General features: G+C 52.8%; 9 protein-coding genes across 9 annotated transcripts; 4 read left to right on the top strand and 5 right to left on the bottom strand.

The window, feature by feature from the left end:
- Positions 1-690: 690 nt before the first annotated feature.
- Positions 691-1,717, bottom strand: UV8b_07098 (uncharacterized protein; the record flags this gene model as incomplete). Its single annotated transcript, XM_043144595.1, has 2 exons — positions 691-1,649; positions 1,708-1,717. 2 exons carry the CDS (start codon positions 1,715-1,717, stop codon positions 691-693), a joined length of 969 nt encoding a protein of 322 aa, XP_043000530.1.
- A 5,569-nt stretch (positions 1,718-7,286) lies between these two features.
- UV8b_07097 (uncharacterized protein) lies at positions 7,287-7,902 on the top strand (the record flags this gene model as incomplete). Its single annotated transcript, XM_043144594.1, has 2 exons — positions 7,287-7,579; positions 7,650-7,902. 2 exons carry the CDS (start codon positions 7,287-7,289, stop codon positions 7,900-7,902), a joined length of 546 nt encoding a protein of 181 aa, XP_043000529.1.
- Positions 7,903-8,512: 610 nt separating this feature from the next.
- UV8b_07096 (uncharacterized protein) lies at positions 8,513-11,278 on the top strand (the record flags this gene model as incomplete). The annotated part of the gene is made up of 1 exon (XM_043144593.1): positions 8,513-11,278. The coding sequence occupies one exon, from the start codon at positions 8,513-8,515 to the stop codon at positions 11,276-11,278; it is 2,766 nt and encodes a 921-aa protein (XP_043000528.1).
- A 1,370-nt stretch (positions 11,279-12,648) lies between these two features.
- On the bottom strand, positions 12,649-13,949 carry UV8b_07095 (uncharacterized protein; the record flags this gene model as incomplete). Its single annotated transcript, XM_043144592.1, has 2 exons — positions 12,649-13,638; positions 13,701-13,949. The coding sequence occupies 2 exons, from the start codon at positions 13,947-13,949 to the stop codon at positions 12,649-12,651; spliced, it is 1,239 nt and encodes a 412-aa protein (XP_043000527.1).
- Positions 13,950-15,600: 1,651 nt separating this feature from the next.
- On the bottom strand, positions 15,601-17,021 carry UV8b_07094 (uncharacterized protein; the record flags this gene model as incomplete). Its single annotated transcript, XM_043144591.1, has 2 exons — positions 15,601-16,415; positions 16,502-17,021. 2 exons carry the CDS (start codon positions 17,019-17,021, stop codon positions 15,601-15,603), a joined length of 1,335 nt encoding a protein of 444 aa, XP_043000526.1.
- Positions 17,022-17,346: 325 nt separating this feature from the next.
- On the top strand, positions 17,347-18,408 carry UV8b_07093 (uncharacterized protein; the record flags this gene model as incomplete). The annotated part of the gene is made up of 3 exons (XM_043144590.1): positions 17,347-17,412; positions 17,475-17,583; positions 17,633-18,408. The coding sequence occupies 3 exons, from the start codon at positions 17,347-17,349 to the stop codon at positions 18,406-18,408; spliced, it is 951 nt and encodes a 316-aa protein (XP_043000525.1).
- Positions 18,409-18,708: 300 nt separating this feature from the next.
- Positions 18,709-20,431, bottom strand: UV8b_07092 (uncharacterized protein; the record flags this gene model as incomplete). The annotated part of the gene is made up of 3 exons (XM_043144589.1): positions 18,709-19,675; positions 19,732-20,081; positions 20,171-20,431. 3 exons carry the CDS (start codon positions 20,429-20,431, stop codon positions 18,709-18,711), a joined length of 1,578 nt encoding a protein of 525 aa, XP_043000524.1.
- Positions 20,432-20,661: 230 nt separating this feature from the next.
- Positions 20,662-21,359, top strand: UV8b_07091 (uncharacterized protein; the record flags this gene model as incomplete). The annotated part of the gene is made up of 5 exons (XM_043144588.1): positions 20,662-20,712; positions 20,775-20,795; positions 20,868-20,874; positions 20,934-21,213; positions 21,308-21,359. The coding sequence occupies 5 exons, from the start codon at positions 20,662-20,664 to the stop codon at positions 21,357-21,359; spliced, it is 411 nt and encodes a 136-aa protein (XP_043000523.1).
- A 406-nt stretch (positions 21,360-21,765) lies between these two features.
- UV8b_07090 (uncharacterized protein) lies at positions 21,766-25,524 on the bottom strand (the record flags this gene model as incomplete). The annotated part of the gene is made up of 9 exons (XM_043144587.1): positions 21,766-21,797; positions 21,857-21,931; positions 21,990-22,634; positions 22,691-22,945; positions 22,993-23,163; positions 23,218-23,520; positions 23,570-24,172; positions 24,233-25,369; positions 25,494-25,524. 9 exons carry the CDS (start codon positions 25,522-25,524, stop codon positions 21,766-21,768), a joined length of 3,252 nt encoding a protein of 1,083 aa, XP_043000522.1.
- Positions 25,525-27,361: the final 1,837 nt, after the last annotated feature.

Below are 27,361 nucleotides of genomic sequence, written 5' to 3'. Positions count from 1 at the left end.
TCAGCAACCAACCAGACAGGTACGCGGCCTGAGTTTTTGAAACTCTAAAGATGCCTGGGTTCCTGCATAGGAACTAGTATCCCCGCGCCACGGGCCTTTCCAATCTGTTGCCGAAAACGGTATTCATCAGTAACCTTGTGCAACCTAGCTACCAGCCAGCCGTGTAGCATCGATTTCCCATACGATATCCCATAAACGCCATTCATAAGCAGTCTCTGTTTTAGTAATCAAGTAATCTAGCACAGAGCTTAATTCCTGAAAGACTAAGCGATGCTTCTAATAGAGGCTACTTAGGGAGATGTTCAATAGTAATGAAATCCCAACAGTGCAAATGCAAGACCCCTGTGGATTCCGCACGCCACGAGAACTCGGTGGGCGTGGACGGAAACAACGGCAAGGCATGGAGTCAATACCTACCTCTTGCCAGACCTTATTAGGTACAGTACATACCTGGAAACGGGCCACGCCATTCTGTTGCACTATTAAATACCTTCGTGACGCCACACGAACTGTGGCTTTATAATATGACTTGATTCAACTGCGATGAATTCCAGGCCCAAGTAGCTGCCGCTCGAGGCGTGTGGTCCCACTACGGATATAGCGGACTTGCCACGTACGCCCGTAACATTGATTTCCTTTTCAACGGGGGAAAGTGACCAGAGGAAAACTGTATGAAACACCGGTCGACGCTTAATCCACCTCCAGCATGGTGGCAATCTCCGTGTTCCCCGTCCCACGCGCAACATCTCCGGGCGTCCTCGACTCCCCATCCTTCAAATCCTTCCTGGCACCTTTTGCCAAGAGAAAGCTGACCATGTCCTTCTGCGCATTCAGAGCCGCCGCGTGCAGAGCCGTGCCCGAGTTATCCCTCTCATCGCCCCACATATCGTTCATCCAGACCTCGTTCACATCCACCCCCCTGCCGAGCAGGAACTGGGCCGAGGCCGTGTTGCCCACACCAGCCGCTGCATACAAGGCTCCGGACCCTGAGAGCTTGGCGCCGTGCTCCAGCATGGCGGCCAAGATGTCCTGGCAGGGCTGTTCCGCCGCGAGCGCCAGCAACGTGATGTGCGGTATCCACAGCATCTCATTCGCGTTGGCTCCCCTGTCCAGCAGGAACTTGACCATTTCCAAGCTCTGGGTCCGGATGGCCATGCTCAGAGGTGAGCCTATCTTGTCCATGTTATGGTCAACATGCATACCTGCGTCGATGAGTGTTTGCACCACGCTCGGCGAAGATGATTGAACGGCGCGGAGGACGACGAGATCCGGCAGTAGGGCTTCTTTCCACTGATCGGACACCGAGGCGGGCAAGGGCGGACTCCAGGGCGAAGGAGCATTGGAGCAGGCAGGCATGGAGGTGAGCAGATAGTGGAGGATGGAGGCTTGGCCGTGCTGGGCGGCGGTGGCCAGGACGATTATCAGGGGAGGGACAGGCGAGCAAGCGCTGGACTGCGCCTGCGCCTGCGCCTGTGCCTGTGCCTGTGCCTGTGCCTGTGCCTGTGCCTGTGCCTGTGCCTGTGCTTGTGCCTGTTCCTGAGCGGCGTTTGCGTAGAGCAAGGGGGCGGTGGAGCGGACAGTGGGGAGGCAGCCTTGCCGGCAGGCGGTAAGGAGCCTCGTAGCCAGCGTGCGGAGCTGGGTTTGGGTTTCTGCGACAGGATCGGTTAATCCAAGCAATCGTTTGGCGACAATGGAGTAACAACCTACGACTGGACATTGGCTGCGCGGGTTGAGGTTTGCGGCCCTCCAATCGTTGCAGGGGGAAAAGCGCGGGTTGCAGGTGATGGAGCGCAGCCGGGGCAAGCGAGAGGCCAGAGCGCCTTTAAGGGCACATCCCTTTGGCTGTGTTAAGGTGCAGCTTTTGTATCAGACCCACTCTTTGCTAAATACCTACTAGGTACCCTCTTGGCAACTGGCCTAGTCACCAAACCTTTATCACTGAAATCCTTATACTAGGAATTCTTGCATTTCTAATAGAGCCAATAAGTAACATCTAAAGAGTTAGTGATAACGCCTTTTCTATCTGCCTTTATCGCTGCTAAATTGACAGCTTAATATAGTGGGAATAGCCTCACAGCGCTATGTGCCGGGCCTACAGGGGCGATAAGTGCGATGTAGCTCTTTGTAAGTCTGGAAATTGCCGGTACTTATACCCTTATACTATTTACTAGTCTGCTAAGGTACCCTTTAAACTACGGTTTTCTATTGGCTGAAACCCTGGTCCGTTACAGAAGCTGCACCTTAACACAGTCAAAGGGATAGGCCCAGAGCAAGGAAAATTGTCGTCTGGTGCAAGCTGTCTGGTTGAGCCAAGTGGTCAACGCCTGGCCCCACGGCGCCACTTGCCACTGAGCAGCAGAGAGCGGGTCACGGGAGATTTGCACGAGTTGCGGTACTTGTACATGGCGCACTGTACCGTGCCTGACCTAACCTAAGGTACCAGGTAGGTACCGGAGCAAAGCGAGTAGCGAAGAGGTAAAACGCTGGGCGGAACGGGTTGACGATACTGTTGAGGCTGTGATCGGGGTTCGAAGAGCGAAATCCCAGCTTCATCAACTCGACCCTTGTCGATCGATACCTTCGCTACCTTGAGAGGGCCCCCTTAGACCTTAGTAAGTAGAATTACTTTCTCGGAATTTTGTAGATTTATTAGCGATCCTGTATGCTACAGCGTGAGTGGCAGCAGAATTCAATGTTTCTTTTTGTCATCCCGCTACACCATGCCGTCACAGGCATCTTCACAGTCCCCCTGCTAGCTTTAATGTACTGCAGTACACATAACCAGGGCTTAACACGGTGGCTTGCAAGTTGCCTACATGTCATTTTACGATCCGGCTATACACCAAATTCAAGATTGAAATCTTATTAGGTAAGTAGCGGCTAGATCATGCCGGCTTATGCGTTGAGTAGCGAAGCTACAGTTTCGCTCTTCGAATCTAGATCTCAGCCTGAGGGTCGTTGTCTTGATTTATTTGGTCGGCGACGATTCGGTCCTCTCGGTCTCGATGGCAGCCATGTCATGGTGTCTGGGGTTGGACAAAGAACTACGGCTTGATGACTGAACTCTAACTACCTACCTAACCTACCTGTGGAAGGTAGGTAGGAACGTAGGACACGTAGCAGGCTGGTGTCGGGGGGAAGGGGGGGGGGGGGGAGGCAGGGTAACAATACCGAAACTTGTACGCTGGCATGTAGCATGTAGTATGTATGGAGTACTTTGTGTTATTTCCAACAGTGGGGTAGTCGGCAGGCAACACTCGGCGCAAATCCAGATGGCTTCCAGAACGCGGAGCTCTCCCCACCCGTTTGAAACTTCACAGACGCCCGCCAGGAGCTGGTGAGCTGATACGAGAAGCTGGCCAAAGGATTCAGCTATTACTAACAGTCTGCGGGCAGAATTTTGGCCGCTTAATCTTCAAAGTTTCAAAAGCTTACAGGATTCTTATGGGAATTACGGGAATTCTATGAGGCATATACAGGGATTTTGAAAGAAAAAAAAATACCATCGCCGGGCCGGCTGGATGACGAGGCCAACTCTATCCCACGGTTCTGTTTCATGCCTCCCGCAGCTGTATATCAACCTCAGAGTCCCACAGTCCCCCTTTGCTTTCATCCGGTATCCTTAGCTTGAGCCTCGTTTTTGTCTCTTGTTTCTGGCTCTGGCTTTTGAATATTTCTTGCCCCTCTCTCCACCTCCTACTCAAGATGCTCTTCTCCAAGTTCATCGCCAGCATCGCCCTTCTGGCCACCTCCCGGGTCCATGCGCTGCCCAAACCTGCAGCTGAAATCGCAGTCGCGAGCGAGAGCGTCCTCGACGCGCGCACTCCCCCCGCCGGTTTCGCCGCGCAGGTTCTGCCCGCTGCTTTCACCATGCATGTCACCGAGGCCATCCGAACTTACTCTAACCCCCTTCAAACAATGTTCCACAGCGGCGTGGGAGCTGACAAGGCGAGGATGTTCGCCCTCAGCAAAGGCGTTTCGACGTTGGAGATGGCCATCGCAAAAGCTATTGAAGCGGACATCAGATCAGGCCGTCACATGTATGCCGTGCCCCTTTTTCCCGGCCTGCCTGCCTTTGTCTTGTTAACACTCTCCAACTCTCATAGTTACCGTGAAACACTCCAGATGTTCTTAGTTGCTAAGGCAACCTTTCTCGCCCGCGGTGGCAACTTGTCTCTCTGGATGGAAGCATGGAATATTGCTAGCCGAACGTGGGCCCAGCACGCTATCCAGCACACCTACTTACTTCATCCAGCCGGCAAGCCACCAGCGCCCAGTTCTTTCTTCATCAGAGCAGAGCAAAGTGTCTTATTGGGCCGTGGCATTAGAATTTTTGATGTGGGGGTATGAGGAGAAGGGCATGTCGATTATACGCAATGTTCTGGTTAATTGTCGCAATCCCATTCCTGTACAAAAATCCCCGATCGGACATGACTCTACATACTTGTCCGGCATTTACTCCATTGTATATACGATGACTCTATTATGAAGTCCCGTTTGTCTTGGCTTATACTCTGATCTTTGCCGCCAGGGCAGGTCTGCAGCCTGCTGCAACATTCAAAACTTTCATCTGATATCGTGTTTCCCCCAGGAATTTGAATAGCGGCTGCGCGCTATAAAGATTAGAACAAGTGGAAAATGCGCACATGTACTCCGCATAACGGTCATCATCTGCGACCCGGGCAGGCCCCGTCCCAGTCGGGCAAAGTGTAGCTTCTACTCTGTATAGAGTCTCTGATCCACGGCCTATATATGGATTTTGGTTCGACCTTGGCGCTGTTACAAGCTTCCATATGTCATGTAATCAACTCAGACAAGGCAGACTCCCCCGACTTCCCTACGCTGGCTTTGCTCAGCCGCAAACTATGTACCCTAGCTTGACTGGACTAGATGACAACGCACTCGCACTTGGTATATCTCTGCCAACGACAAGCCTCTTTCGCTTTCACCGAATACGAATCCCTACAAACTGACATATCATCATGCGCAGATAATCCCTGCGCGCCTGTTCTACTTCTATAGCGGTAAATATTTCCTGCACTTTCTAAGCCACGCGTCTTCTCCTACCTACCCCCCTTTGGACCGCAATACGCCTCTCCTTAAAAAGCCTCCTCGCCAGTGCTATCAAGTGCACTATCTTATCTATTCTAACCAACCTTGCCGCTGTATTTTCCCACATGCTCGCTAGCGCCACGGGATGCGGCGTTAGGCCCAACTCCCTAATAGAGGCTTAGGGCCATGATCCAAGTACGCACGCCTGGAGCACTCGAGTACGCCTCGAGATACAAAGGTGTTATAAATGAGGGGGAAAGTTTGTACTATCGATATCCTTGTTATTAGCATTTTATTGAAAATCTGTGAGCAATACGGCAGGTAAGCGGCTCCTGCTAGCCCCGATATATCGAGAACAGGGTTCATAGTGTTATAAGGTGCTTCCAGAAAACTGTGTTGTAAATCCTTACTGATTCTAGTAAGGCTCCATCTCAATTATGCCGAGTACGCAAGTCTTGCTCGCCAGGCATGCGTCCTTGGATCACGGCCTTGGCATCCTATCCTCTTATCCCTCTTTCAACTAATCTTGACGTTGCATATACATCAGCTGCTTCCCTGGCCAGGCTGCCGCCCTGCCGCGCTACTGCGCTAGACTGCCCGCTTATCTTCTAGAATAGCCCGGCCCTAGTAGGTCACCTTCGTTTTAAAGCTATAGCTACAGGCCTTGGGTCGCCCCGCGTGTACGTCAAGACGCCTCAGCATGTTGGGTGCTTGTCTCTCTAACACTCGATTTTGGCAAAATCCACTTGAACGTGGCTTGGCGGCGACAAGGAACAGCAGGAAATGACGTGCGGCTGAGCATGGCTGCCAGATTCGTTGCCCCTCTGATTGTTGCAGGGGGAAAGAGCAGGGCAAGAAGTCGACGCCAGTACTGAGTAATGGCTGAGTCAAGTGCCTGCCGCCTCTAACCATTCCGGAGACGTGCATGCTAGAGCAAGCGAGCGCCTTGAATGGCGAGAGACTCGAGTCATGCAAACAAGTGCTGTTGGAGGCTGCAGCCAAGCTGCCAAGCCAAAGTCGTTCTGCAAGGTGCAGGCCGCATCGACTAGACCGAGGGGTGTTTCAAATTATTGCTTGCTTGGCGGCAACTTGGCCCCCCTGGGCCAAGGAATCGCGGGTTTCTTTACTCCGTACCGGTATAGACAAGAACTACGGAGTACGGCTCGGTGACTGGACTGAGAAGTGCGTAAGTGAGGACTTGGCAGGCTGATGGCCGATGGCCGATGGGTAGAGTAAGAGAGCTGATTCAGTCGTGTACGCGGGTATGTATTTCCAAAAAGGGATAGTCGGTAGGCAATGCTTGTTGTTTCGACAGACTCGGGAGTCTGTGCATTCCCAAGGGCTTCTAGAAGGCATAGCAATGGACAGCCAGCCGCGTGAACCAAGCATGCGTGAGCTTTGCAGTAGTACGGAGTACGGAATAGTAGACTGTCAATAAATATTGGTTGATGCTAGCTGCTGGTGGGGTGAAAAGGGCTAGTAAGGCTGGTAAGGCTAGTTAAGGCTAGTAAGGCGGTGCCCACAGCCCACGGCCCACTGCCGAAATTGAGGACGGCTGCCGAGCTGACTAAGGAGCCAACCGCAGCCACCGCTTACCGCTCGCCCCACCTGAACCGCTGTCACGGCTGGAGCGCCGAAACGGGAAACTGCTAGGTGATTTCGAGCCCTGTTAAGTTTAGCGCCACCAAGGGTCCGGGGTAAGGTCAAGTGTAACGACCCGCTGGTGCCCGTAAGGGTCCTACCCATTTCTACCGAAAGATAGGTACCCACAGGTGCCTGAAAGAACCGTCAAGATGCCCATTCATAGAATGGGCACAGTATTCAGGATACCCATTTTCACACGCTACTTCGAAGATTGGCTATCACTAGCGGGGGGGAACTCGGAGGACCCTTGCGGCGCTTGCTCTTAAAAGCTGCCAAGAGAGTAACGGGAATGCTATAGGGACATTTACCGGGATTCTAGGAGAACAGGGACAGGAAAAAGAAAAAAAAAAGAAAAGAAAAGAGAGAGCCTCTCAGCCGGGCCGGCCTGGCAACAATGTCAATCTCATCCCAAGGCCCGATTTCTTGCTTCCCGCAGATTTATATAAAGCTCCGAGGCTGTCACTCCCCTTTGTTCAAGTTCAAAATTACAGCTCCAACCTCCTCTTTCACTCTTGTTTCCAATACTCTTTCTTTCGTAACCCCTTGCCCCTCTCTTCACCCTCCAGCCTCTCACAACCTTTAGAGTCAAGATGCTCTTCTCCAAACTCATCGCCAGCTTCGCCCTCCTGGCCTCCCAAGTCCATGCCTTGCCCAACTCCGCAACTCAAGTCGAGAGCGCGAGCGACAGCGTTTTGGACTCGCGCACTATTCCCTCCGTTTTGCGCCAACATGCTGCCAAAGCTATCAAAGCCTTTTCCGATCCTCGCCTCACAATGTTCCACAGTGGCCTTGGAGCCTCACTGGCAGCCAGGATGGCTAAGGAAAGAAACCTGCAGACAGTGGAAATGACCATCGCGACAGCCATTCAAAAGGATCCCAACACGTATGTCTCTTTCTATGCCATTTACCCGCCTGCCTGCCTTTGCCTTGTCAGCACTCTCTAACTCTCTCAGGTACCGTGACACACTCGCAAAATACTGCATCCCAAAGGCAAACTTCTGCGACATCCGCGGTGATGAGGCTGAGTGGATACAAGTCTGGGATATTATTTGCGAGGAATGGTCCGAACGTCCTTTGGAACGGACTCGTTTGCTTTATCCAACTGTTCAAAAGCCGTCGGCTACATCTTTTTACATGAGAAAAGAGGAGCCCAACTTGATTCGCCGTCACATTGAAATTGATGTTGAGAAGGTGCAGGTACCGTGAGGAGTCGAGGGCCTGACGATTGTATGCAATACTCTCGTTAATCTCAGCATCCCGAGTCATACAACTCCCGAAAAGCTTTGTAGTGGGAAGTTTTCATTTCCGTCTTTATTTCCTTATACATGATAGATTGTATTTAATTATAGAGTCCTGCTCATCTTAGAATTCCTTCACATTTGCCGCGAGGATGGGTTCTTCGGTCTGCAGCCTTTTGCTGCATTCACCGCCCTAAGTCCAATGTCATGTTTTCCCTGCGCATCCCAACAACAGCTGCCTCGACGTCTGGTGTAATGTGCGATGCGCACTGCCGTTCGAACTTCCACCATCGAGGGCTTCCTTGCCGTACTCAGTACGCAGCTTACACTCAGCCAAGGCAGACTCGCGCGGCTTAGCAACGCTAGCCCGGCCCTGCTCAGCCGCAGCCGCACTGTCACAGCATAAGATGCCCAGTAAAGCCGTACTTGGTGTGGCGTCGCAGTTTTTGGTCCAACAGTTGCACTGCAGGACACCGTGCTGGTCGCCGCCCTCACATTCACTCGGTATATCCTCATCAACCACCTGTCTCTTCCTGACCAACACAACCCCCCACGTCATTCATCGCAGACGGGCCCCGATGCGTCCCTTCTACTTCCGCAGCGGCGAGTACTTCCTCCATTTCACCGAGCTATGCCTCGTCACCTACCCGTCCCCCCTAGACCGCAATGCTCCCCTTCCTAATAAGCTCTCCCTTTTGCTTCTCGCTGGCATCATCGAGTACGCCGTCTCCTCTGTCCTGGCCGACCTCGCCGCCACCTTCGCCTGGATGCTCGCCGGCGCTGTGAGGAGCAGCGTCACGCCCGACCCCCCCGACCGAGGCCAGGACCTAGTCCTCTTGTCCCTCTTTCTGCTGAGCTTTGGGCTGCGCACGCGACAGCTGCTTCCCCGCCCGGGGCGCCCTGACGCGCTGCTGCGCCGGGCCGCCCGCTATATCTTCTGGAACAGCCCGGCCGGGGTGTGCCACATGGCTATAGTACTTTGGTCGTGGGTGTCGGGCTCGCCCCGCTTGCGTATCAAGACGCCCCGGTATTTCTGGGTGCTTATTGCGCCGACGCTCGAGTTGGGCGAGGTCCACTTAGAGGTAACGGGGAGCAAGGGTCGCAAGAGCTTCATGTCCATTCTTTGGTACTCGCTCGGCATAGCGCTTTTGAATGCCCTTGTCAAGGCGCTGCCCACGTTCTTGGTCGGACTGGCCCTCATTGCGCAGGACGCAGCTCCTGTGTCGCCGCGGGATGTAATTCTGAAGCGGGACTCGCCCATTGCAGGACTTGGTCATCGTCCAGTTTTCATAGCCGTCAAAGAGGGCTTGGAGGCGCTGGAATGTGACCTGTCGAGGATGCTGGCGCGGCTTGTTCATGTGGGAGCCGCTTCTTATCAGCAGGCTCTGGACCTGCTGGCCCGACTTGTTCTCCAACCAGACCCGCGACGACATCAGGTTGCAACCAGAAAGCTGGACGCGCAGGGTTTCCGTCTGCTCACGATCCTCCCAGGCTGCGGCAGCAGCCCTGTCCGCTGCTCCCTCCGCTGCCACTCCGTCGATGACAAGTCGTTGAAGTACACGGCTATCTCGTACAGCTGGGGAAACGACCAGCCAAGCCACGCAATCATTGTCAACGGCCAGCCGCACTCCGTCACCAAGTCTGCCTTTGACGTCCTGCACGCCCTGCGCTCGTGCTACCGCAGCAGAACCGTCTGGATCGACTACATCTGCATCGACCAGGCCGTGCACGGAGACAAGGCGCAGCAGATCCCCCTGATGCCACGCATCTACGAAAACGCCTCCCGGGTCGTCGTATGGCTGGGCCACTCTAAGACGGCCGACCTGGCCACCGCCCTCGTCAACCGCATGTTCCTGGTCAACCGCCTCCGCCAGACGGGACACGCGAAGCTCCCGGACTACCGGATGCCCGTGGATGCCGCGCGCGCCCTTAAGAGGATGCTCCGGACAAGCTGGTTCACCCGCGTCTGGGTCATCCAGGAGGTCGTCCGCGCGCGACGCAACGTCATCATCCGGTATGGCGATTCCTCGCTGAGCTGGGAACGGTTCAGCTGGTTCACGCAGTCTTTGCAGCTGGACGCCGACCAGCTGGGCGTGCTGGCGCGCCAGATCGGCCACTCGGGCCTGGCCGGCGTGGCGGCTCTCCAAAATGTCAGCATGGTGCGGCGCTTCGCCCTCGTCAGGGACGAGACGCTCTCGCTCGTGTTTTATCTCGCGGCCATCTATCGCTCGTCGTCCGTTTTTGACGCCTCCAAGCCGCACGACCGCATCTATGCTCTGTGCGGACTCTCGAGCCTGTCCAACGTCTACCTCACGCCAGACTATGCCACGCCGCTGCGCCAGCTCTTCGTCGACGTAGTAAGAAACGCCCTTGTCACGACGGCGCCCCGGAATCAGCTTGCCTTTCTCACCCACGCTGGCTCGGGGTACAACCCGACCGTGCCGGGACTTCCCTCCTGGGCGCCAGACTGGACGGTCCGCCTGACGAGCGAGCTCTTCATAGGGACCGAGGGTGGTGCAGAGCTGCTTGCCTCCAGTGCCGTCAAAGCCGTCATGGAGGATGCCGCTGCTCTTGCCAGTTTTGGCCAGGAAGACGATCCGGAGCGCACAGAACAGCGCCTGCAAGCTACTCGAGACCGAATCGCCCGTGTGGCAGACCAGATGAGGAGGATGCTCTACGACGCCACGCCGTCGACCGAGTCGTGCGTCACCTTGCAGCCCGACAATATTCTCGAGCTAAAAGGACGTCGTGTCGACCGTCTTATCGCCCTCGGCAAGCCGTATCCCGTGTCCGGCACCACTCACGAGTCCCTTGCCATATTGGCCGAATGGAGGCATCTGTTCCGCATGTCATTCAAGAAAGCTGAGGCGACATCAGAGGCCGACATGGCCAACCTGTTCTTTTCCATTCTTCATCAGGAACGATCTGAAACCCGGCTCGACTACACTTTTGGTAGAATGCCGAAAGATCCGTTGCAGGCGTACCCGCCAGGCATACCAGTCCAGGTCTGGCGACGGCTGGCAATGGGACACTTCAACGAACCAACCTGTTCTGCCGAGGTGCAGGAGTTCTACAAGCTCCTCGCCCTGGTCCTTCGGCGAGTTTGCGGCGGTCGTCGCTTTGGCCTCACGAGCAACGGCTCCTTTGGATTGTTCTTTCCGTCCAACGAGCTTGGTGACTGGGTGTGCTTGTTTACCGGTGCAAGACTGCCGTTTAGCATACGGGCCGCGAGCACGATGCCTTTAAACACGTTTGAGCTGGTTGGGCCGGTGTATCTTCATGGCTATATGCATGGGATTCTCGGCGTACCCAATCTGTGGAACGAGGTCATCCGGCTTAGATAGCTGCTTCCGTTTGCAACTGATGTCTTAATTGGCGTCAGCTGAGGTGGAATCCAGCTGCACAGCTTGCTGCCAGCGTCCTACCGCTGCAACTTCAGCGTGGCGTGCGTGTTTCACCCGCATGATACATCCAACCGCCTGTACTCCGTACTCCGTAGACCCGTGTAAAATGAGCTACGTACTGGAGCAATCTGTCATGAGCAGATGGTGACGAGTCACATATCATCCAGCAGTGAGGGCCATCCATCCGTGCTGGCCAAAACTTTTCCCCCGAAGGCTGCTCTGCACCGCAGAATTAGACTCTCAGTATCCTATACAGTGCTCCGTGGACTGCAACCTCCCAGTCAACCTACCTTCTTCGTTGTAATCATGTGGTGCTGGAATCCTAAGCATCCGACTGTCGCGGCACGGTGCTTTCCCTCATGCGTCGAGGTACAGACGTGTTTGAGCCAGCATAATACACTGCCATGACTAATGTATTCTTCAAGGGCGAGGACGGTTCCAGAGCCGCGTGCCCTGTCCAGCTCTCAAACTTGATCCATTACAATGATAAACTGGCCTACGGGCCTCACCTGCCGAAATTCAGTAGGCTTCTGAAACCTCGAGTTGTGGTTGCTTCAGCTGGGCTAAGCCGCTGCCAACTTTTCCTTTCAGCACGGGCAGAAAATTTACGGTAATTCTTATTCAAGATGGGACGGGAGAGAAGACAACAAAAACATCCAGACTCGCCAACGTGTGAAACCATGTACTAAAAGACGTTGACCATTTGCGCAACAAACACACACCCCTTGACAGACACAACCCACTCAACAGATCAGTATGGGAACGTACTAACATCAATCCGTTTCCGCATATGCACTTTAAAAATTTCCAGCTTCAGCCATTATGGCCACCATCTCGTTTCACTTGCATTAGTCTATAAGGCCATTCATCGTCTCAAGTTTCCATGACGGGTGTCTTGGTGTCAAAAGTCAGCGGCACGCGCTTCTTGCGTAGATGCGGGCTTACCTTTAAATCCTAGCCAAAACTCGCTTCTCTGCACGCCTTGCAGCAGGTTTGAAATCCTGCCACAAAGTTTCTTAAGTAATGCATGTCTTCTAGAGCATTCAGTCTTTGCTCTTTGGTATCCGCTGCCAAAGCGTGTCTTTGCTTATTGTTGTTGCTGTTGTTGTGTGTGAGGTGTGTGTGAGATGAGGCAGAGTTAAGAATTATGGGATCAAGACTGATGCTATATACTTGGCGAAGCTTTTGGCCAGCATCAGGTCAGGGGTGATGGTGAAGAGTCGAAGAGCCCAGCCTTCATTGCAAGCCAACAAGACACAAGACTCGCACTGAGCCATCAAATACCGAAGCTGACAAGCACCAGCTCACTTCTACTTCCCAGGGTGGAACGGACAGGCTTGCATCTTTCGAATCATGTGTTTTGCTGCTTCCACATCTTCCGTGCTCTGGCCCTCCAGCCCTGCTGGGCCGACGTCTGGAATCCTGTATCCCTGGGGACGAAACTCGGGCGTGTTGTGTGACGGGACGTAGCCCCCTGTAAGCAATAGGATCCATGACCTGCAGCTCCATCTGCACTTGGAGGCAGGCCGAGCATACCAAGGATGGGCAATGTAGTGCTCGGAATTATAATAGCCAGTCTTGGCTTCGGCTTCGCTGGACCATTTCTTGCGCATAAAAAGCGGCCTGGGAAGAAACAAGTGCCTTAGAAGCAGCTTTCGGATACTCAAAACCAGGGACAAGCCCCCTCGTACCCAGAGGGGCGGCTTGTCAAACGCCAGGGCGGTTCTCAGTCGAGGGCTGAAGGAGGCAACGGCGAACTGCGCGGCTACGGGCTTGACCATTCTGGGAACGTTGGTCAAGACGACATTGAGGGCGGAAATAGCTAGTGCCGTGTTGCTCGTGCTAGGCGTCATGTGTTGGATTTCGTACTGCTTGCTCCACGTCTCGAGCTCTTCCAACCACTCCAGTCCATTCTGCCATCCTCTCGCGCCAGAGGGCAGTGGAGAGTAGGAGATGCCCATCACATCACCCAGCTTCTTCCAGCAAACAGCTATTGCGCAACGCTCCAGGTCGGTGAGAGCTCTCCATTCGAATCTTTGGACCCATCGAATCGGCTCCAAGGCGAACAGACCGAGCGTGTAGAGCATGTCATCGTCCCTGATGGCGCCAGACTTGCGGTAGCGATCGTGGATCCAGTTCATGCGAGCGATGGCGGAAACGCTGCGGTCTGTTCCGGGTGCACAAAAGACAATCTCGGTCACCAGCACGCCCGTATCTGCCGCCCGCTTCGACGCCGTCGACTTGCGCGACAGCTCCCCGGTGGCCACGAGAAGGCGGGAAATGGACGGGATGCCAAAGGCCTACCGTCACGTCAGCTTGCCATCTGCCTGCCATCTTGCCTCGTGCCAGAACAACCACGCACCTGGAACAGGGCGAGGAATAGGGCGACGGAGAACATGGAGGGGAATTCGACTTCAGCAACGAGTGCTTGGATGGCGAAGGCGTCTTCCGGCGTCATGGCGTTGATTGCCTCAGGACTATCGACATAGCGGCAGTACTTGCTCAGGATGGAACGCATCCGCTGATGGCGCAGGCGCCTCACGAGAAGTAGGTATCCCGCCAGGGCTGCGACAGATAACAACACGGGTCCAGTGATTCCTGTACCGGGCATTTTGAAGGAAAACTCGCACGCGATTCTGGCAATTCCAAAACCAGCTAAACGGCACGGCTCTTCAAGAGTGCTTGAGAGATGGGTTATATATTTGAGCGGAGAAGAGAAAAGTCGAGGCTGACGGCACACATCAGTTGGGGCTCAAAGTCAGCTCGCAGAGGCTGGCAGGGATCTCTTCAGCCCGACTTTGTTTCAGCACAGGCCATTAGGCAATCCGAAAAGAAGGGCTGTCGATATCATCTGCGCCAAATCAGCCGCACGTGCGCCTTGTCTTTGCTTTACGGCTGCCATCCTGGACCGGCCGCTTATGAGACCATCATGCGGCAATGTGAGCCAGCATTGCCATGTCTCCTCCCCGAGTCTCCAGAGATCAAATCCCCTAGCGTGTGACTCCCTAGTGGCTTGAAAGGGGCACAGGTCCGCATTAGACTCGACAGCCCCATCAGCAGCCATTTTTCTTTGAAATTCGCCAAAGATTTCCCTCTCCCCGATCCGACGTCTCCGCGACTAGTACCTGCTAATAGCTACCCTGCTTCCTCGTCACTGCATGATTCAAATGCTGGTAGACCTGCTGGATTCCGTCCTTACCACGGAGCTCTTTGGGCAGAATGTTGCTGATTTCTATGATTTCGCTCATGGTGATGAAAAACTCGGCTCCGAATTCGGTGACGCGAGCTAGTCTGAATCACTCCTCTATCGTGGCCTAATCTAGATGGCGTCACCGAGATTTGCCATTGCATCAGGTGAAGTGCCTTGTCAACGGCTAGCTCTTCAAGACATTCTCTCTAAACCCCCAGGGAAGCTTCATCAAGCGTTCTGCTGTTTCAAATAAGGTACCAGGTGCGGATGAGGTAAAGCATGTCAGTTCAGTTCAACGCGCAGCCAGAGCCGCCTATTACCCGTTGTCCTTCTAGCGAAAGTCAAGAGATGTAGTCGTGGTGAAAACCAGTTCTGTGCAGAGACTTGCTCTCCTTTACGCAATTCAGTTCCTGATTTGGAGTATCCGCACGAAGGCGAATGCCTGAAATTGTGAGCTCAGTCAGCCGCTGCAGTTTACTCCCCAGGACCACGGGGCCAGGCCCTTCTTTGGTAATCTTTCGTAGCACTGCCAGTGGCAACTCTCCTCTGTCATCGTCACCATCAAGTACTTATTCAAGTCTTGTATCCCGGCCATCATGGATTCGAGATCTACCATCTATCTACGACTTGTCGGCTTAGCCCCCGACCTATGCAGTGTTGCTGATTAAAGCATTCGAGCCTTTCCTGGTCTGTGCTTAACATTACAAGACCTCCAAGTCCCTAGTTGCGTCGATACGTGGCACATGTCCAAGAGAAAGTTGATACACCCCCCATTGTCAGTAGACTAAAGATGCTGGTAGCCTTGGCGGTATGAATCATGTTCTTACTGCAATTACGCTTACTATGGTCTTTGCGTTTCCACGGCAACATGAATACCGGATTACACCCTAAACCTAGAGATACTGCTTTCACGACAAGACGACCACTCATAATTCGTAATGCGGACCAAGTCAGGAACAGAGACAGGTGCAAGTCGCATCCGTGACGAAGAAGTTCTTGTATACATAGACCTCGCTTCTCTCGCGTAAATGTACACAATATGATACACAGCTTTGCCGGCCTCATCCACTCATCACCGTTTCTTGATCCAGCCCCTGGCATTGGAGATACCCCTGATGCGCTTGGTGTACTTCCAAAGGTGGCGGTACTTGGGGCCCTGTCGCTTGGCTTCCCATCCGCGTGCCTTGACGGGCGGCTTCATGCTGTGCACACGCGTAGGTCGAAACTCCACGTCCGCACCAGGGATGCCATGTCGGGCCATAACAGCAGCCGTGTGCTCGTCCCAAACCGAGCGGAAAATGTTGAACCCAAACGGCTGCAGGTTGAACTTGTCGCGCATGGACTTGAGAGAGAAGCCGTCGCGACCAGAGTACAGCTCTTTCAGCTTGGCAACGTCGACTTTCTCGCCGGCCTTCTGCTCGAGCAGGTAAACACCTAGTCTGTGGTAAGGAGCGCCTTTTTGCGAAAAGGCAGGCAGCCACGGCACAGCCAGCTGGTCCTGGGCCCGAATCCTAGTCAGCGGCAGCGAGGTATTCGTCGGGTCAAGGGGGATGTTTGCCGCCAAGAAGTGGCATCGTTTTGTGAAGGTGTCGCTGCCGACATCAGGAACGTCCGAGTCGACCACAACAATGGTGATGAGCCGCTCGCCTTTGTCGAAAACCTGAACTCGTAGACGAGGTGCACTCTCGCTTACAAGGCTGTCGACGATTTCGCCAGGGGGGATTTTCGACTGGCGGAAGAAGAGCTGCACGTCGGCGGTGGGCTCCAGCTTGGGAAGAACATCTGGAACAATGTTGAACTGCTTAATTCGCTGGGTGATGAGTCGGTAGTCGTATGATCGCCACTTTTTCTCGGCGAGGGCACGATAAATGGGCTTGTTCATATCACCTGGGTCCAGAACACATTAGCAGGAGACATGACCAACTGACGCCCTTCTTCATCCTGCTTCCTTCCTTTATTTCTTTGCAACTCACCCAGTCCATCCTCAAACCTCTTCTTCACCAGCGGGTCGTTTATATCAGCCAACAACTTCAACCGCTCCACCTCTCTGCGCAAACTCGCCAGCTTGACATCCTTCATCTTCTGTCCGCCTTTGACCTGCGCTGCATCTTTCTGCTCCAGTTTAGCAATTTTTTCAAGTTCCACACTAATCTTGGCCAGCTTGTCCTGTCGGTCTGCAGCCAGGATTTTCCTAGCTTCCTGAAACGCTTGGTACGGCAACTGCTCAAAGGGAATGTTGGATGTAATTCGCATGGCCACCCGACGTCTTCTCGAGCCGATTGGCACCTTGCCGGCCTTTATCAGTTGGGCCTCGAATTCGGGAAGAACAGTGTTGGGATCGAGGTCCAAGGCGCTCGGTTCCTTCGACACAGCGGAGGCTGATTGCTCTTGAACATCAGCGGCGCGAGGTGCCCCGGCGGTGAAGAGCCGGATTGCGCATGGCAGCCGCGATGGCCGTGCCAACGGCCGCGCAACAGCCTGGCATCTCGACATTGCTGTTGGGTGAAGATTGCGTCTGGGAGGTTGTTGACTGGAACAAGAACAAGCAGCAGGTTTGATCTTAGCTGAGAAAATGGTTGTGGGTCAGCGGTTTGGCGTTGACTGGCAGTGGACCCACAATTATTTTCGGGGGCTTCAAGTTCGTTTCAACTTCGCAAGGTATTTTGTCTGGGTCATGGTTTTGAGCCAACACCACACTTACCGCAACCTGCCGCAGAGTCCGTCGGCAGGCATACAGAGCTTGAATCCGTCCACCTCTATTACCGAAAAAAGAACTAAGGCGCTTCAATTGCCTGCCTCGCCCCTGACGCATCCCGCCATGGTGTCAAAAGCCGGCCTACGATGCCTCAACCAGGCAATGGCTGCCCTCAGAGTGTCTGCCAAGGTCCGTTCAGTCGCATGGCAAACTCGGGCGAAACCCTTTTTCTAACCATCCTGGCGGAGCAGCCAGCAACTCTCAGCAATGCCGTCACCCGGTCAATGGCCACTGAAGTGCCCGCCCGCACCATCACAAGATCCGCATCGACACAGTCCATAATGCAGTCGTGGAACCCCAGTACGTCCACCCTTCCATTCCACAATTCGCCATTTACTCACCTACACAGCATCCACCGTCCCCGTAACCATCCACAGCTTTCCCTCTCTAGAACCAACCTCTGTCGAGAAATGGCCCGTTCACCACCTCTACCTCCCTCTTCGCCGCGACATCCTCCACCACGCCATCGTCTACGAAGGCGACAACACTCGGCAAGGCACTGCCTCCAGCAAAACCCGCTACGAGGTCCACGGTTCCCACCGCAAAATCCGTCCACAAAAGGGAACAGGACGTGCGCGGTTGGGAACCAAGCAAAGTCCCTTACTTCGCGGTGGTGGCAAAACCTTTGGCCCCAAGCCTCGCGACTTCGGAACCAAGCTCAACCGCAAAGTCTACGATAAAGCGTGGCGAACAGCCCTGAGCTACCGCTACAGACGTGGTGAGCTGATCATTTGCGAGGACGGCATGGAGCTTACCATGCCGTCCGACTTTGAGATGCTGGCTGCCAAGTACATGAAGGATGGGCTCCTGGAGTCCTACCTCAAGAAATACATGACCAGCGTGCTGGCTACTCTTGGTCTAGGTCGTGCTGATGGTCGCACGCTGTTTGTTACGGGCGAGCCAAGTAAGCGGTTGTACGAGGCAATGGAGCAGGTTCCCTGGGAGGGACGGGCCTTGAACCTTGAAGATGTAGATGTCAAGGATTTGCTGGAGACGGGCAAAGTGGTTATGGAGAGGAGAGTACTGAAGGAGATGATTGAAAGGCACCAGAGTGATCTGGTTGCTCGTGTTGTGGCCGATGGGATTCCGAAAAGTGGCCCTTCCACTGGTGAAATCGTCTTGTAGACATCGAATTGTCGACAGCCCTTTGTATATTACAGACCTTGTTTAGCCATTATTCTGAGGAAACACTATCAATGTACAGAATTGTTGCTTCCCTGTCACCGATGAAAGTACTTGTGCGATTTGTACTTCTCTTTTGGTTGCTCATCTTGCACGGTGGTCTCCTATTCTTATCCAGAGTTTCCACTCTGCAATAAAGGAGAATCGCAGAAATTGACCCGTCAGGTTTTGCCACAGGGGAGCTTCTATCCAATTGGGTATCTTAATGCTATTCATGCCACACGAACTACTCGTACACAGTTCTTACAAAGCCCCTCCAACCAAAGACACGATCCACATAGCAATCCGGACCTGCAAGCCTACCCTTCTTTCGTTCTTCGCAAAGTCATCCCTCGTCACCCTCAACGCATGATCCTGAAGCCAGATTTGTTCGTCGCCCAATTGCCTCATCAGCTTCTCGTCCTTGGTGACAATGAGGGCGCCCACTTCCAAATCATGCGAGTAGCTGCGCTTTGTGTAATTTGAGCTACCGATTATACTCATGGACGGCCGAGTATCACCTGGCATAGTCACCCAAAGGCCCTTGGCATGGTAGGTCCATCCGCCCGGCTGACCTACTGATCCTAGGCGCCACTCCTTGAGCGTCACGTCTTCGGCGCGACGGCTCTGGTTGACATTGTCGAGGAAGCGTCTGGCCAGCAGGACGTACGCATCCGGCAGGAGACCTGAGACGCCCTTGGATTTATAGAATCCGTTGGCTTCTGGTGCAGCCGTAATAACCGTGTTGTTTGTTGATGCTGTCCCGATGAGAAGTTTGGTCAAGGACGGCGCGGGATTGAAGTAACCAGCTGTGAAAGTCCACGAAGAGCCTCTATACTGAGGCAGCGCAAGATGCTTGAGGATGTGCGTAACGACGGGAAGTTCGGTCGAGCGATCCGGCTGCATGATTTGGGACATTTGCCCCAGCACATAAACCCTCGTATTATAAAAGTCGCGCTTGACATGCTGCTGAGCAGGCGGCGCCACCAACTTATCCAAGGTCGAACTCGAACTCTTGATGAATGACTTTGGGTCGTCGAGGGGGTTGGGGCAAGAATTCGACTTGGGCCAGGTCAGCGAGAAACCAGCCTCGACTTTTGAAGGCTCGACGAGAAAGCTGAACGACGCGACAACATCGTGAACTTTCCGGAAATGTTCTGTAATTTCTTTTGACGAGAATAAGTGATATCTGTCTTGGCGATTGGTAAAGTAATCCGTGGATAAGTTGGCCCTGAGGAGCCGTCAGTCCTGCAGGAGAAACTCCGGACACAGTTTTCTTCAACTCACCCCGACAAGATAATCTCATCATCCACCCCGTAAAGCTTCATATGCTGCAGCCCCCAGCCCTCATTAATCCTCTTGGGAATGTACTTTTTCCTCAGTCCAGTCAAGTTTGGCGTATGGTACATTCGAATCTCGACTCTATCATGGAATTCCGCAACGAGAGGTGCAAGTAGCGAAGCGCACGAAGGTTGCGGAGCCTCGCGCGTTCCGCGCAAACAGTCCGTCAAGATGCTAAGCTTGAGCTCGGGATTACGACGAAGGGCCTCTTGCAGCGTTTCGATAAGGTCCGTTTCCGACTTGCCAATGTAGAGAGTAGAGAAGAAGATTCTGCGTTTTGCGTTTCGAATCCGATCCTACATGTGTATCAGCCAGATTATTTCCTCCCTCTCGGGACTAGCGCTTTCTCCAAAACCATATCGAAGAATATCCGCCGAGATCGTACCTTGAGCGTCTCGTAGAATTCCGCTGGCGTCCTGAGAACATGGATATCCTCCCCGCGAATATCAAAGCTCGGCGCCATGCGATCCAGCTCATTCACGATGGGTGCCAACGTTCCCATTGACATGCAGGCGCTCTGGGTGGTTGTTGAAGTCGAACCTGGCGATGTGCCAAACGACCTGCGTTGGACCTTTGCCAACACTGCATTGGGCCGGAACGCCGACCGCGACCGAGGTATGCACCTCGTGCAGGTGCGGGCAAACATTCGTCCTGAAGCTTGACGACTCTCTGTCTTGTCATTACAAAGCCTTGCGGGAGGACATTTACAAGGATGCTGTGGAGGCGTGAGGACAAGCTCACTCCAATTGAATGTCTCTGATTGGACATGACCCAGCATCCGATCATTTGCCGGATTTAACGAAACAACCCAACGTCGAGTCTAAATGCCTTCAAGCTCAAATCATCACGGGCAATTTAACTGTAACAGTCGCCAACATGTCTACTCTTCCCCGCACACTAAGGAACTTACGCAAGGTTGGCATCAAGGTTGGTCTCTCGTTCTGCGAAAATTCTACCTGCTCTGGGGCCTTTTTTGCTAACTCCTCTAGGATTACTTCCGCCAAATGCTGGTACGTTATCCAATCGCAAACATCACCGAATAGCAGCAAAGGGCATCGCTAACGACTGCTACTCAACGACAGTATATCGGTACGCTAACACAGACGCTCCTCCTAAACAAACAACACATTTCATCTAACCAAAAGCAGGCGATACCAAATATGGCAGACTGGTAGGCACTGACCGCGCCGGCAACAAATTCTTCGAAAATATGGAGGAGCTACCCCTGCGCACCCGCTGGGTAGAGTATGCCAAGCACGACTATGACGCTTCTCACATCGAACCCGGTTGGCATGCGTGGATATCCTATGCTCTAGATAAACCTCCAACTGAGGACGCACTAATTGCCACGGGGCTAAGGAAGTTTGAGAAGCCGTACCCTATTCCAAACTATACGCAGTCGCGGGGTGCTTTCAAGACATACAGCACGTAAGTTTTGTCCCTGACACGCTGGCACAGTTGACATATTTCGAGTCCTTGGAAAAGATCATAGGCTTACTCGCTCTATTATTTTCGTCAATAGGACCAAGCCCAAGATTTCTGAGTGGGAGCCCCTCGCTGTGCAGAGGACATGAGCGGACGGCATAGGGGATTGTACATATGAGTTTCGTAGAGCAGTATGCATAATTTATTCCTTTTCTATTTGTCTGGAAGAGTTCACGGTCTGGAACTGGGTAGTGACTCCTGAGTTTCACTTGCCTCATATGCTGGGCCTTATTGCCCAGCGTTGACCAAAGAAACATGTCTGAAGCGGGCTAGATACAAAATGAGACACTAGCCATCATGCCGTCAATCAGCTGCGCATCGGAGAAACCGCCATTTCAAGATATATGCACATCATGTTTTTCCATAGCTTGAGCCAGAAAAGATCACCCCGAAATGTTACGTCTAGACACTGATCATTCACGATTCGCAGTCCAGCCAGGCTGCAACGAATTGCTCAATACGACCCAAAAATCACCGTATTTACTACATACGAGGCTACAACTTGACCTCTATAGCCGCCTTGATTGCTACAGGGGTTGTTAACAATCTCTTGGTACTTGTTACATCGAGATGGGTAAGAGCTTACCTTCGCACGTATTCTTCGCATCGCCGAACAACATCTTCGTGTTTGGCATGTAAAACATGGGGTTAGGGACATCAGCTGTAGATATTTAGCATCTTGAACATCCAGAAGTAGGCGGTTCTGTTTGCTGGCTCACCATATCCACTCGCCATGCCTCTCTTCATAACCACCACCTGCTTGCTCTTCCAGGCATGTAGAACTGGCATGCCCTCAATTGCACTTCCCTTCTCCATGGCGATCGGGTTAACGGTGTCGTTAGCACCGATAACAACTGTCAGATCAGTGTCCCGGAAGTCATCATTTATCTCATCCATTTCCAGGACAATATCGTATGGGACGCTGGCTTCGGCTAGTAAGACGTTGCATTGACCAGGCATTCGACCAGCCACGGGATGGATAGCGAACCGAACAGTGATACCCTTTGATCGCAACTGCGAGACAATGGAGGAAATTGCGTATTGGGCTTTGGCTACGGCCATACCGTACCCAACTACCAAAATGACTGATTCTGAATTCAACAGCGCATCTACCAAATCCTCGACGTTTGTTTGGGTGACGACGCCCTGAGGTTTGTACTCTTTCGTCTGTGCTGGAGTGGATATACCACCAAACAAGACATTTGTGAGCGACCGGTTCATTGCCACACACATAATGTAGGACAGGATAGAACCGGAAACCCCGATAAGCGCTCCCACGCTAGTGAGCAGCGGGTTGTCGAGCATAAATCCCTCCGCTACCAGTGCAAAACCACTGTAGGCGTTAAGAACCGTAATAACAACAGCTATACATCAATCAGCATGGACACTCCTTCATAACGACGAGTGCGGAGAGATTTACGCATATCCGCGCCGCCAATGGCCGCCGTGGTAGTGTAACCCTTGACGAAACTTAGAACTGTATTCGCGGCAAGCGCGCCAGCGGCAATCATTGGACTTCCCGGTGCCATGGCTATGAATGCGCCCATAGTCGCCATGTTAGTGGCTAGTAAGCCTCCGTTGATGACGTGCCGGCCTGGCAAGAAGGTCGGTCGAGATGACATTCTACCCGCCAACTTCAGAAATGCGACCAACGAGCCGGTAAAAGTGATACCACCTATGTCGGGTTACTACAATATTTCCACCGGCAATGGGGCAGCTTACCAATTAAAACGCCTAGATATGCAGTTACCAAGTGCAGGGTTGAAATCTCTGTGACATCCGCCATTACGCTTCCAATGCTGGTCAAGACAGCGGCAAGACCGACGACGGAGTGAAGTGCAGCAACGGTTTGTGGGAGGTCAGTGGGAGTGATCCGCCTGCCGATCAACATTCCTGGCCAATTTACTCAGTCATTACACATTCAATTTGTGAACAATGTCGTCTTACCTGCCAAAGCACCCATCACAGCAAGTCCCCCGAATTGTGTGAGAACCTCCGGTGAAAAGCCAACGGCAAGTAAGCTTGCCAAAACACCTGAACCAACGCCCAGTATTCCAAGCATGTTACCCATACGAGCCGTAGCCTGAGAAGCAAGACCAGAAATGGAGCCAATACAAAGAATCGAGCTAATGAGATATCCGGCCTGCACAAGTCCAGCAGCTCCAGTTGAAGCTGCTGCAACGAAGCCGCCGCCAAACAATGCAGCGGGAATGGCATAAAGCCAGGGATACTCTGGAGGATCAGTCGGTCCTAAGCTGCTGTTAGTACATCTCGCAGGTCACAACCGCGAAGAGCTTACGCTTGAACATGTCCAGCATTCGTTTGGTAATGACAAAGCCACCACCGACATTGACAAAGGCAAGCAACACACTCAAAGCGCCGAAAACTTGAGGGATCGTCTCTGGGAAATAACCGCCGCCCAGAATGAACAGACCACCAACTCCCACCATGCCTGAAATAGCATTTGTGACGCTCATGAGAGGAGAATGAAGTGCAGGAGCGACACCCCAGACGACGCGATAACCGATCAAACTAGCCAGACCGAAGGTGAACGCATTGGCCATGAAGAGCGGGCCAGTAAACTTGCCGAGAGCTAAAACACTACCCATTCCCGCAGTAACCGTTGCCACCTCTCGTGTCTTTTTTTGCCATGGAGTGAGCTCCGCAGCCTTGACGACTGGTGCAGCAGCAGGCTTAGTCGGTGAAGGAGGTGGTGCTGGTCTGGGAGCTGGTGGCAATATTTTCCCGTTTTGGGTGACAATTGAGCCGCGAACAACTTCGTCGGAAAGATCGATGCCAAATTCCTTGTCCTTTGGAGACAATGAAAGGAGGAATTTTGTGATGTTGTTTGAATACAGGGTGGACGATTGGGTTGGGAGGCGGGATGGGAGATCAGTGTAACCTGCGTGCATTAGGTTTAGGCCATTTTTGTACGAGCCCAAGTGAAGATTCAGCTACTTACCGATTATCTTGACATCCTTGTACATTGCCAGTTTGCCAGGTTGAGTAGCTTCGCAATTGCCGCCGGCTTCTGCTGCAAGATCGACAACGACACTGCCAGGCTTCATGACGTCCAATGCCTCAGTTCTAATGAGCTTGGGCGCAGGTTTTCCGGGGATCAGGGCAGTGGTAATGATGATGTCAACTTCTTTGGCCTGTTCTTTAAAGAGTCTCATTTCGGCCTCAATAAACTCTTTGCTCATTTCCTTGGCATAGCCGCCGGCACCAGAACCGTCTTCCTGAACATCGACTTCAACGAACTCGGCGCCTAGCGATTGGACCTGCTCTCGGGCAGCTGATCTAGTATCAAATCCACGAACAATGGCCCCCATCCGGCGAGCGGTTGCAATAGCACTCAGGCCAGCGACTCCCGCTCCGATAACAAGGACTTTGCACGGGGGGATCTTGCCAGCCGCCGTGACTTGTCCGGTCAAAAATCTGCCAAAAACGTTTGAAGCCTCCAAAACAGCTTTGTAACCAGCAATGTTTGCCATACTGCTGAGGGCGTCGAAAACTTGTGCGCGAGAGATACGGGGAATCATGTCCATTGCGAAGCACGTGGCCTTTTTTTCGGCGATTTTCTGAACAAGTTCCTTATTTTGAGCCGGCTGTAGGAGAGAGATGACAGTCTGATTTTCTTGGACAGACTCAATCTCCTCCACAGACGGTCCCCGTACTTTGAGAACAATATCGGCCCGGCTCCAGACAGCCTGGGGCCCGTCCACGAGTGACGCTCCGGCCTGCTCGTAAGCTTCGTCGAGGAATTCGGCATGAGAACCAGCTCCTCTCTCGACGAGAACTTTCGCAAAGCCTTTTTTGAGAAGGAGCGTGACATTGGTTGGTGTTAGGGCAACACGATGTTCGAAAGGGAACGTCTCCCGAGGAACGCCGACAGTAAGCTGACTATACGGTGTCGTTGGAGGCACAGCTGCAGTTGAATAACGTTGATAACCAGAATTTGCAGACACTGTTGCCACAACAAGTGCGTGGCGAACCAGCGCCTGTGGTTTGCTGATAACAGAAGGCAGCAGCGTTTGCTGATTTACCTGCCCAGAAGAGCCATGCCACTCACGGCGAGAGCAACGCAATGGCCTCACATCTAAATGCCAAATCCGACATTAGTTAGCCACAGGGACAAATAGAACGGAAATCCGAACCGCGTGAGCTTGACAGCAATCATTTAAGCGCCAATGACGCATTGAAGGTAGTATTAGGATACGAACCTCGGATGAACGCAGAGCAGTGTCGCGTCATACGAGCAGCAGACGAAGAAGAAAGGCAGAGCTCAGCTGAGAGTGGGCGTAGCACATTCGACGCCATGATGACGGGCGAGGCATCTGGCAGATTTGGTCTTCATGAAGGAAGATTCTTTCAAATAGGCCAATGCCAACAAGCGGGTGCCGAAACGTGGGAACTTGTCACCAAACTGCAAGCATGCGGAAGGATAATCGAGCAAGGCCTCGGTTGCAGAGCATCAACCACGACCAAGAACAGCAACAAAGCAATGCTTGCGGTCTGTAGAGGGAAAAGGGAGAGGCTCGCGATAGCAGTGCGAGGGGAGGCGAGCAGGAGACGGCGAAATGGGAATGTCGGGATTTTTAGGCGGTGACATGGAGGCGAGCCAGGTGATGGTCAGCCTATTGAGAACACTTGACGCTGCTGTAGCATCCCGCGGTGCTAGAGTGAAAGCATTTCGGATTGGAGGTGGTGTTGGAGGGGGCCGTCATTGCCATTGGCCAAGGGCTTTCCCCCCTCCAAGCGGGGATGGATGGGTCACTGCAACCTTCCACTTGCGGTCGCACAGCTCATATCCACGGGGAGGTGAGGAAAGCAACTGGAAACGTTGGAGCAAGATCTGGTGGTATTAAGGTCTGCCTCTAGTCGCAACGAAGACATGGCAGGCCATATGCTTGGCCCAGAGCACCTACCACGTACGAAGGGGTCAGGGTGGCAGAGCCTGAATGTGCTTACCTGGTACATAAAGGTACCTAAGGTACCACAAGAACCTGGCACTCACTCCCCTGCGCCGGCAGAGATCATCAGGCCCACTGTACCATCTTTGAGTGCCCTTCGGTCGATGCTGTACCGCGGATCAAAGGAGAAGGCTTATGACAAAATATTTCGAGCCAAGCCAACCCCCTCGCCGTCTTTTGCCCCTTTGCTCGTGGAGAGGCCGCTGAGGGTCCCGCTGAGGCGCTTACTGTAGCGCTTGTGGTTCTTTTGCTCCACCGAAACCTGGGGAAACAGGGATGGCTGCAAGCTGTGAAAGTGTTGGAGGGAAATTGGCTTGTCTGTAATATGGATATCGGTCATGTCCGAGGTCGGATATGCAGAGTTTTCCCTGGATCAGTAGGCCCTTAGGGGTACCCCCTATCCCACTATAAATAGCTGGGAACACAAGTCTCTTGGAGAGGACTTAGTTCCTTCAATCAAGCATTATCGCATTTTCCCTATGCATTCTGACATGGTAGCAATTGCGTAAATATCATAACAAAAAACCTCATTTTTATCCCTTACCTTGTGGCCCAGCCTTAAGATCAACTATTATCTTTATTTTGCTATAAAAGCCACTATTTTCCGGATCCTATTTAAGCAAGCTCTAAATTCCCCATTGAATCCGTCAAAAGCCTTATTACTAATATACTCGTATGGCCTCGTTAATCAAAAAAAGGAGGCTATTTAGGTGAAAAATCGCGATATTTCCTTTAATCTAACAAATCGACATCTTAACCGCTATTTTCGTCAGATTAATTCGTGCCCTAAACATCGTTATCAGCAAAAATAGGTATTATTACTAATGATAGCTCCAAACCAGCAGTCAAGCTGATATCCCGATATGACTGGGATATCTAGTATAATTATATTCAAAAGCGTGCTTTAGATAATAATATTTGGATATTCATTGATCCTAAGGGCTCGGAAATGCTAAATATGCCCCTTCTGCCGGCATAAGAATTAGACGAACCTATCTATTCCACGCAGGCATCAGCATCAATACCAATATCTACAGCAACAGCAGATTCATCAATAGAAGCTATAGATCGTGCCCCTTCTACAAATACCAAAGCTGCATTAGTAGCTAGGGCATCAT

The sequence above is a fragment of the Ustilaginoidea virens genome, chromosome 5 (genome assembly GCF_000687475.1).
Source record: "Ustilaginoidea virens chromosome 5, complete sequence".
In the NCBI taxonomy this organism is placed as follows: domain Eukaryota; kingdom Fungi; phylum Ascomycota; class Sordariomycetes; order Hypocreales; family Clavicipitaceae; genus Ustilaginoidea; species Ustilaginoidea virens.
This window is presented reverse-complemented; position numbering and strand designations above follow the sequence as displayed.